The 10,686-nt window shown below is 43.5% G+C and overlaps 1 protein-coding gene across 1 annotated transcript in view; it reads left to right on the plus strand.

Annotated features, from left to right (window-relative positions):
* The first annotated feature begins 811 nt into the window (after nucleotides 1-811).
* TSPAN13 (tetraspanin 13) overlaps nucleotides 812-10,686 on the plus strand; it is a 37,256-nt gene continuing 27,381 nt past the window's right edge. The window contains exon 1 of the mRNA XM_019508520.1: nucleotides 812-913. Coding sequence (XP_019364065.1) covers nucleotides 851-913 — 63 coding nt within the window. The 5' untranslated portion in view covers nucleotides 812-850. The remainder of the gene's footprint in view (nucleotides 914-10,686) is intronic.

Genomic DNA, 10,686 nt, shown 5'->3' on the forward strand with positions numbered 1-10,686 from the left:
GGTTTGGATAGGGCTGACCGGGGTAGACTAGGTGATCTCCGGGGGTCCCTGCTGCCCTGGGGGCAGGTTGGGGCATCTGGGGCTTGTGCTGCATCAGGGGTGGGGGTCGCTTTAGGAAGAGGTTGGAGCAGTGTTTCCCAACCAGGGTGCTGTGGCACAAAAGCAGGCCCTCAGAAGTGAACAGGTGTGTGGTGGAATTTTGCCAGGGCAATGACCTACAGTATGGTATGAGGATGGGGAATACCTTAGCAGGTGCACTGCGGAAAGTTTGTAGTAATGTAAGCAGGCCTCGGGCTGGAAAAGGTTGGGGAACATTGGGTTAGAGCAAGGATGCCCCTGCCTCAGCCTGGGGGGCGGAGGAGCTCCCTTCCAGCCCCACTGCTCGAGGGGCCTCAGGCGTCGAGCCGCGCCCGCGTAGCTGGCTTGGTGCGAGCTCGGCGTTTGAGGCGGAGCCTCGCCCGGATTCACAGGCCGTGTCCAGGCGCGGGAAGGGCGAGGCGGCGGCCCCAGCTTAGATGCTGACGGAGGGCAGAGGGCGCCCGAGCAGTCCCGGGGCCGCGACTCCGGCTCCCGCCGCTCCTCACCTGCGCGGGCCGGGCGCCGCCGCCCTTCCCCCTCCCGGATCCCAGCTGAGGGGGAGGATGTCAGCGTTCCGTTCATTTGCATATTCCTACCTTTGGTGCCCGAGGGCGGCCAATCAGCGCGCGCGCCTGCTGCTGGCCCGGCCCCTCCGTGGTTCCATCGTTCCATCCGGGAGGCTTGTGTGTCCCCGGCGCGCTGCGGGATCGGGATCCACCGCCCTTCTACCTGCTCCGGCTCCGGCTGCCCGGACCCGCGCGGTGCCGGCGCCATGGTCTGCGGGGGCTTCACCTGCTCCAAGAATTGCCTGTGCGCCCTCAACCTGCTTTACACGGTGAGTCGTGAGCGCGGGGGGGGGGCTTTGTCCTCCCCTTCTCCCGTCCCCGCGCCCGGCGGCATCCCGCAGGCAGCGCTGGGAGCTCGCGGCTGGCGGGCATGGCGCTGCGCGGCAGGTGGCAGGGCCGCGCGGGGGTAGGCGGCCGCGCTCCAGCCGCGCAGGGCGTGGGGCCGGGCCGGGCAATGCCGGGCAACCCCCCGTGCGCTGGATCCGGGCGCTGTCCCACGGCACGGGGCTGCTGGTGAAGTAGATGAGAAAAGGGCCCCTGCTGTCGCCTCTGGCTGCCGAGCGCCGAGACGTGTCCGTCTCCCTCCAGATCAAACTCTGCCTCGGGCTCTGCCGGGCTGTTGCTCATTGTGCTCCTCAAGGGCCAGGGCTCCTGACACGCTGGATTTCCCCTCCCATTGGTTTCTGCTCCCTAAATCAACGGTTCTCAACCTTTTTTTTTTTTTTTTTCGAAGCTGGAGGCAGCCCTCAGAGAAAGGCAGCTTTCCCTTTGCTTTTCACCTCTTGAAAACATCCTGGGGCAGTTTTCTTCTAGCACAAAGAACTTGGAAACCTCTGGGTTTGTCCCAGGAGTCAGGGTTGTGCCCCTCGCAGCGCTACATTGCGGCACCCTTGAGAGGATTTCAAGGCGCCCCCCCCCCCCAGGTGCTGCAGCACCCTGGCTGTGAATCACTGCACTCCAGTGTCTTCCGCCTCCTTCCTTTTGTACCCCACTCCCCAATCTCTTGTCACACCCTAGAAGTCAAGCATACCCAGAACAAGAATCCTCAGTGCCCTTTTCTTAAAGTTGAGGCTGAATCTTCCTGCTCCCTCTTAACCTAGAAAGGTTTCCTGTGCCAGTCGTGTCTGCCTGAGAGCTTGGTTCTGGGCAAAACAGGCTCTGCACGAAATCTGTATGTAGTCTCTATAGCCGTGTGTGTGTATGGGAGCCAAATGAGGAAGCAGTGAGCTCCTGTAGAGTTTCAGAAATGCATGTGACAGTTTCGTAAGACTTTTTTTTTAATGCGTGATAGCTCAGAGTTGGTGCGAAGAATTCTTCTGGCTGTGTTGAGGGTAGAGATGACCTACAAGACTTTACTTGGCATCTCTTTCCTTCAAAAGTTACCTCTTTGAATGTCTGGCTTACAAGAGCATTCAGTTTTTTAAAATAGACTTCCGGTGGTACCCAGTTCCCCTACTCCCTCCCTTTCCCTCATATTGAGTTTGGAGCTGTTTACAAGTTTTCTTACTGTAAACTGTTATAATAATTGTATTTTCATGCTAAAGCCTTCTAAAACAATCCTTGGTACAGAAGTGGGGAGAAGTATAACTAGAGGCAGCTGTTCCCTTTTACAGGCTTTCTGAACAATTACATTAAGTTCATGCCTTAGTGATAAACATTCATCCTTCTTATGTGAACAGGCATTTGTTTTTCAATGAATGATAAGTAAGCTTAGAAATCCAGGATCAGAAACAACTGGTGTACACAGTGAGTGGTGTGGCATGCTGGCACCTTTTACTATCATTTTGGTCTGTAGAATATCATTTTGGTCTCTAGAATCTCAGTTTCATTTAAAAGGCAAAAGTCTCTATCTGATATGGATGTGAAGAGAATTTCTAAAGGGAAGATAGAGAGAGAAAGAATGATATGTAAGCAATGCAGAGATGTCACCATGGATTCAATGTTATTAGCTGTATAATTCTTTACATAAGAGGAAAAGGAGGACCAGCACAACACTGAGTGACATCTTATTTTTGGTACTGCATGTGAGTGATTTTTATGCAGTTATCACTGCTCTCCCCAATAAATCAGGTAGTAGCCAAATCCAAGGGTGAATAGAGCTTGTGGGCATACTGAGCCCCAAGCAGGGGAAGCTGACTTCTGAGAGCTGTGTGATATTTAAAGCATCTGTACAATGTACCGAGAGCAGGGTCTCATTCTGACAGCTCTCATGAGTAGTTTGTTTTGTGGGTGGCACTTGTGAAGTGTTGGTGCTCTTCCCTGTTCTCATCTGGCTCCTGTTAGAAATGTAATTATTTTTATGGAAGAAGGAACTTCTCATAATAAGAACAGTAGAGACAATAGGCATTTAAATCTAATAACAAGAAACTAAACTGTAAATAGTGCTTGCAGATTTTGAGAGGTGGCAAACAGTGAAGCTAGCTTTATACTTAATGCCAGGCTGTCTGGGCCTGATCCTGAAAGAGGTGATGTGTTTTGGTATCGCTCTGACAATGCAAAAAACCAAAGCACTCAAGGCAAGTCAGTGCACAAGACTTAAACTGGTTAAAGTTTTCAGATATAAATTGGTTACTTCATTTTTTTTTCTAAAAATGGCATACTTGCCTTTTAAAAATAGATAAGCACTTTATTTCCAATAATCCAGTGTATAATTAGTAATAGGGATAAAGAAATTGGTTTCTAACATGGTTAAATTGACAGCATCTTTTTAATGGTACATTATTATTGAAATTGAGATGCTCTTTCTGTTTATATGACATATAATGGCATTTGAATTAACGTAGAGAATTGTGCATTCTTGCTGTAGCCTTAACAGATTTTAATTCATGTCTTGTTTTAAAAATATCCTAACTTTCAAAACAGCAAAGAAGGGTAATGCAATTTATACTCACTTGATTGGTGTGTTGTGGTAAAAAATAAAACAATATTGTGTGGGTTGATAATGACAAGCCAGTTGACCTAAACCATCTGAAAAGGAAAAATCGGTGAGTCAAAACTTTTTTGCCCTCTTCTAAAACCTGATTGTTTTCTTGGGGTTTTGTTTTTTGTTTGTTTGATGGTTTTCTATTTGGGCATTAGAAGTCTACTTTAATAGCAGTTAAATCCCAATCCTGCAACTGTAGGTGGCTGTTGTAACCATGGAAAATCTCATTAACCTCAGCATAGTTCACTGTGGACATACAGGTCCACCCATTTACAATCTACTAAATACAAGTAACTACCTTGAAGTCATCAGGACTGCCTGGGTGTGTTTACACATTCATTAATGTGCAGTAACTATATTTACTGCACAGTAGCACCAGTGAACATTTTTTGTGATGCTTACTGCACAGTAGCCTAATAACACTGCACAGTAGGTTATTAGCATGGTTTTTGACTGGCACACTACTGAACTGTGTTATCAGGCTACTGTGCAGTAAGCATTGCGTGTAGACGCACCCCCTGTGTATTTACCGGCCAGATTAAGAACTTCATAGAGAAGTAAAGTAGTTTGTTTTTCTATACTTAAATTGTTGTTGATTAAAAAAGGCTGGTTTTAGATGACTGTCAATTTTTCTTAAGGTTATATCATTGTATTTTAAAAGTATTCTTTCTTTCTGCTTTTGCCATGACACTCGCAACTGAGTAAGATAACTGTCCATACAGTATTATTATCAAGTTAAAGCGTGTGTGTGTGTCAAAATCTCTAATATTTCACCTATAGGAGCTTTTAGATTAGGGGCGGGCAATTATTTTGGGCGGAGGGCCACTTACTGAGTTTTGGCAAGCCATCAAGGGCCACATGACAGGCAGCCAGGGGCAGATAAATATTCATTTTCTAAATATTTTAGGGGCCCCTCAGGCCGGATAGAATGGCTTGGCAGGCCGCATCCGGCCCCCAGGCCACATTTTGTCCACCCCTGTTTTAGATGATAACTCCACCAATGTTTGCCAACATCAGTCGTTCACCTGATTTTCTTAAGGAGACAGTCCCTTTAAGTAACCCTTGTTCTTGAGTATTAAGTAGAAGTATTTAATCAGGTTGTCAGAAAGGGAAGGGGAGAGTTTACTTCCCAGTTAGATTGAAAAGGTTGCTAGGCTCTGAGGATTAAATGACAGCATGCCATCAGCAACCACTTATTTTGAATAACTTGAGCAGCAGCTTAAATGTTCCTGCCAGAGCTGCAAGGCTAAATGTTCTCTGGAGTTAGGCTGTTCTCAGTGGTGACAGATGACAGACCAAGGAGCAATGGTCTCAAGTTGCAGCAAGGGAGGTTTAGGTTGGATATAGAACTTTCTCACTAGGAGGGCAGTAAAACAGTGGAACAGGTTACCTACAGAGGTTGTGGAATCTTCATCCTTGCAGGTTTTTAAACCCTGGCTAGACAAAGCCTTGGCTGGGATGATCTAGTTGGGGATGGCCCTGCTTTGAACATGGGGTTGGATTAAATGTGACCTCCTGAGGTCCCTTCCAACCCTAATTTTCTGTGATTCATTTTGAAACTTCAATTTCATACCATTTCAGCATTCAATAAACTAAAATAAACACTTCTATCAGATATTCAGTTTTCTTAATCTATAATAATCATAATCATGAAGCAGCATTTTTCAATTAATTGTATGTAACAGAGACTTAATTGTGTATCTGCACCTTGTTATTGTCAACAATGGAAAATAACAAATATGAGTATCTTATTAAAAATCACCCCCTCCCCCGGTTTTTTCCCCTAGTGCTTTGCTCTCTGCATTTACATTGGTCTGCAACATGCCTTTTTATTCTTTGGTATTTGCTTTCAAAGCATGAAGTGATTTCATATGCTTTCATGGTTTTACAACACTGCCATTGTGCTGATTGGGCATATTAATTGTAGCTGGTGTAATTGTTGTATTAAAAGTACCTGACGTCTGTGTAAAGGACATTTCCCTTTTCCCAACCTCACTATAACCAGAAGGTAAAACATACTCTGGATTACATAAAGTCTCTTGGAGGGAGATAGGCATTCTCAGGTTCATGAAATAACAATTTGTTGTACTGCATAGAAAAATCCTTAAATTCCCATTATATAAACCCTTTTATATTGCCTCCTTTCCTTGACACAGTAATTTTTTTTTTTCAGGGAAAGGGGCATGGCTTGGGTATCATTGTTTTCCAGTCATACCTGACTTCTCTGATACCTGATGGTGCATAGCTCCAAGAAGTCATTAGAGCAGTTTACTTGCTCTAATGTGTTCTGGGGACTAAATAAGTTCTTATGGAAAGATGAGGTTAACGCATAGCATGTCAGATGTAGAGAAGAGAGTTCAGTTTCATTTGGTGGTAAAGAGGTGGGAGAATGGAGGGGGGTCATGTGAAACCACTTTTCAACTTTTAATGTGCCTACGCAGTTAATAAGTAACCCAACTGCTTACTGTGGTTGGCTGGTAGTCTCCACTGGAGTTCAGAATTTGGGAGTGTAATTAGAAAATGTGCACATTACATGTGTATTGGGTTGTCCTGCCTTGGCATATCAGATTGTTGCTCATATATGTGATATACTGTTTCACAGCCCAGACTGGTAATTTAGAAGGTAGCTTTACAAGACGGATTGAAACCATTTTTGAAGTTTATATAAAACTAGTGGAAGGATCCATTCTTCGCCCAGGTCATTATTTTTGTAATTGCAGTGTTTGTTTATTTTCAAAGACTTTAGTCAAAAAATTTAAAATATTAAATATGTAATGTGGAGCGACATTTCAAATGACATCCAAATGAATAATCTTAATTGTAGAACTTCTTTGTAAACAATGTTTGTGGTGTTTTCCTGTTGGTGCCAGTATATATAACCCTCTTTGACTACCAACTCTGGAGCAAGCCACATATAACTGTCCATGTGAAAAGCATTGTTCCCTTAAATAGTCACTGGAAGCCCCCCAAAAAGGGTCAAGTGAAAAGTAACTTGCCTATAATTTTCCTTGGGTGGTTTTCAGTGATTTTGGAAGATGTAGAATAGATAGGACCAGCCACTCTTGAGTTTTAAGTGAACATACAGACATAGACTTCATTTTATAGATAGATGATGGTGCTTTAAACTAAATATTTAATATATAAGCCTTCTGGCATAAATCATGCCAGTCCATTGCATGGCTCTTGTTACCAGTGTCTTCAAGCACATTGATAATGGATGACAGTGACTTCAGAAAACTCAAGTATTTTAAGATTTATGTGGCAATGTCTGGAAATGCCCTCAACTGTACAGTCCCTCAGTCTGTTACCGCAGTTGTGATAGCTCTGCTTTTTTTAGACTTACCCAGATAGCAGATACTGATCTAGACAATTGGCAATGTTCATGGTTTAGTGTGAACTGGCAGTAGTCCATGCAAATCCTATCACGTCTGCACACACAAGCCAGAACATGAGAGTAGCTTAATTGGCTGAAGGAATGCTCTTCCAGCAAATACAATGCTTATCTCCATTGTTACAAGAAATGGGTTGCTACAGACTTAACATTTTAGGCACAAACTCTTCCTTGCCCTGATCTGGGTGCTGATGACCCCTTTTCCACTGACTTCCATTATAAGCAGTCTGTTGTTAAATTCATAGAAGTACAGGCCAATGTTTTGAGAAGTGTCTATTATTTTTGTGTGTTTCAGTCTCTGCGTGCCTAACTTAAGATGTACCAGACCAGATTCTTTATGTTGCTCTAACAGTATAACAGGTGAGGAAAAAGGCCCTGAGGAATGCCCAACCATAAAAGAATTTCCTGGTTGGGGTATAGCTGCCAGTGCATCTAAAGAAGGTGCAGTGAGGTTTGTAAGGAGGAGGGGGCATGGAGCGCACTGTGGTCTGGCTAGTCTCAGCCATCATGATGGTCCCTAAGCAGCTTTAAAAACCAGTATAATTTAGATAGAGTAGCCCTGAGGCTGGCCTTTTCTGGAGCGCCAAACATACGGGGCACAAAGGTAGTTCAAAGCTGCCTGTCCTTGCCTCCTACCTCCCCTGTCCTTCTTACGAATGGGGGTCTGCAGGTCCTCAGCAGTTCCAAAAGTCTGGCACAAGGTTGCTTAAACTGGGCACATTAAAAATACTAATCCTTTCTGAAAATGCCGCCCCATAGGTTTTCTGCTGATGACCTAAAGCAAAACCTCTTCTAATACCTGTATATCCACAATAGGGATTAAACATTTAAAGCATTTTTAACAGTCTAAAAGTAAATTGAGTTGTATACTGTCTTTGACTGAAAAGCAAATTTAAATGATCTGAACTGGCAAACAGTGCACAGAGTTGAGGCAGACTGTTAAGTCAACTGTAGAATTCCCTTTGACCTACAGCAATCCTGGCTCCTTTCACACGTGTTGCTTGTTGCACAGTATTCCAAGGGTGTGCAGTAACCAGCCTTCTGATAACTCCTTATTTAAACTATTGCCCTACTTCCCATTAAAAATTGGTAAGGCATTTGGCCTGTCTTCAGTATAGTTGCTTCAGTGTTCTGGCACTGAAGCAGAGTACAGAGGTATTCACTCAAATCTGGTTGATGTCTCAGTTGCATTTTGGTTACCATAGAGAGCACTGCCTTTATGAAACATTGTGTTTACTTATTTTCCTAAAGACACAAAACAGTGTTTTGGGCTCTGGATTTATGATTTATCTCCAATCAAATACAGCTGAATAGAAAATACAGTATGCCAGGGCACTCACAATTGTCTACAAATGCAATTTCTGTGGAATATAGTAAGCTTTTAGTTAGTCAAAGAAGAGTTTGCATTAATTGAGTTTGGAATTCAAGACCCTCTCAAACTATCAGTCCTATGTGTATGTATGCAGAAATGCACCCTGGTGTACTTCATCTTTAGTGCATTCTCTTTTGCTTTATATCTTGTGTTGCGTATCTGTCTAGGAAGCAGCACTATAAATATTTCTATCTGATGACAGACAGATACATTCTGCAGAATTTCTAAGTAGAAATGATAATGCCATCCTTCATGAGGTTTAAACACTAAAATGCAATTCTGTAGTTTTGCGTGGTTCAGTGCTGAACTAACTCCTCTTTGAACTGAACCAAGTGAGAAGTATTGTTGAAAACAAAAAGCTAACCTTTTTTCCCCTTCTATAAGCCATCCTGATGGAAACAAAATACATTAATCAAAATAGCAGAAGTACTTGTGTGCTCTCACTGCAGAAAAGATGAAGGTTGGCTTTGTAGTTAAAGCACTTGACTTGGAGATCAGAATTCAATTCCTGGAGGTGCTACAGACTTCCTGTGTAAGTTCATGAAGCTTTCTTTATCTGTAGCTCTGTCTTCAGTAGAATAAGGATAAAACTAATTGACCATATGAGGTGTCCTGAGAATTAATTCAATAAAGACTTTGAGGGTGTTCTGGTACTATAGTGTTAGAACCGTACAGATGCTTTGGTAGGGGATATTGGAGCCTGAAATCTTGACAAGTTAAGGAAAAAGACTTTAAAATAATGTCTTTTTTTTTTTTTTACTTTGTTTAAAGTCAAGGCAGAAAATGAAGATCTAAAGAGCAAAGTATCACAAAAGAGCCAATGAATCATCCTTTGATTGTGCTAAGGATGAGGTAACCTAGTTGCATATGGTTAACGCTTGTTGAGCTTTTCACTATTTCCCTGTAAGAAAATGTATTGCTGCTCTGCATGTGAATAATTATTGACTTTGGACACACTTGTGAAGTTTAAAGAATGTACCAGAAGGCATTCTGTTAGTTCATTACTCTACAATCAGGAGTGGTGCCAGCTGTAGTTAACCTGTTCCCTGTACCCAACTACTTTTTTAAAACCAACTCGGGTATACCTGAGTTGTAGTTGCATCTTCAGGTTGCAGCAAGTCTTTGAAGTCCTATAAGTGATTCTGTGCCATAGTGCCATGACACTCTAGGATGCCTTGAGATGCTCTCAAGGGTGCTGTGGAGTCCCATTCAATGTTGGTACAGTTAGGTATGCAAACATGATTCACAAGATAAACCCTGAGATTTCAAATAGGAATCCATAGTGTTAAACCATTCTAATTTATTGGGACCTTTCTAAGTTCAACATAGTAAAAAAAGCAAGTGAACCAGAGGAGCTGGCACTTTACGAGGAGTGTCTCAAGTCTAAAAAGTTTGAGAACTGCTGTTCTGGGGCTTAATTTGCAAATGATCAATGCTCTGGCAGGGTTGACACACAAGGACTTCCAGACTAAAGCATGGGCTTTACATTGGCTAAGGCACTGAATATTGTGTGTGTATTTATACCTAATATTGCTTTCTCACTCACACAATCACACACCTTGTGTGTGCGCCCCCTCCCCATCTGCTCACTAAGGCTAGGGGCACACATTAAAAAACCTGAGCGTGAATTGACTTAATCTTTGCAGGTTAGTCTAACCTGGCTAGGCTAAATCACTTTGTAATTGCACAGACATACAGGCACATACCTGAAGTGGCTCAGCCTAGAAGCCAGGGGGCACTAAAGCAGTCCTCCCTTCCCTTGTACAAGGCTGAGCTGATGGTGGTGTGGCCAGGCCGCAGCATGATTAGGGAGGGGTTCTCCCCCTCCTAGATAACAGAGCATTTATCAGCTCTGTTATCAGCATTTATCACCCCATCAGAAAACAAACAGCCTCTCTCATTAGTTCAAGCTCTTCTTAAACAAAGAAGGAATAGAGGTATGACAGCTGAAAATTATGTCTGTGTGATAAAGGTGTTTGCTGAAGGCTCTATGAAGGTTAGACCAAATGTTTTTCTGTCATTGGTTTAGGTATTAAGCTATATGTTGTTGCTAAGAGCCTAATTAAAGTGTAAGATGTAGTAAGGCCTTGTATAGATTTCATAGACATTAGGGCTGGAAGGGACCTCAAAATCATGAAGTCCAGCCCCCCGCCCGAAGGACAGGAAGTCAGCTGGGGTCATAGGATCCCAGCAAGATAAGCATCTAATTTACTCTTGAAGGTGTTCACTGTAGGTGCTTGAACCACCTCTGATGGCAGGCTATTCCAGACCTTGGGGGCTCAGACAGTAAAGAAATTCTTCCTTATGTCCAGCCTGAAATGGTCTCGCAGTAGTTTATGACCGTTCGACCTCGTCA

The sequence above is a fragment of the Gavialis gangeticus genome, unplaced genomic scaffold (assembly GCF_001723915.1).
Source record: "Gavialis gangeticus isolate Ggan-Ray unplaced genomic scaffold, GavGan_comp1, whole genome shotgun sequence".
Classification (NCBI taxonomy): Eukaryota; Metazoa; Chordata; order Crocodylia; family Gavialidae; genus Gavialis; species Gavialis gangeticus.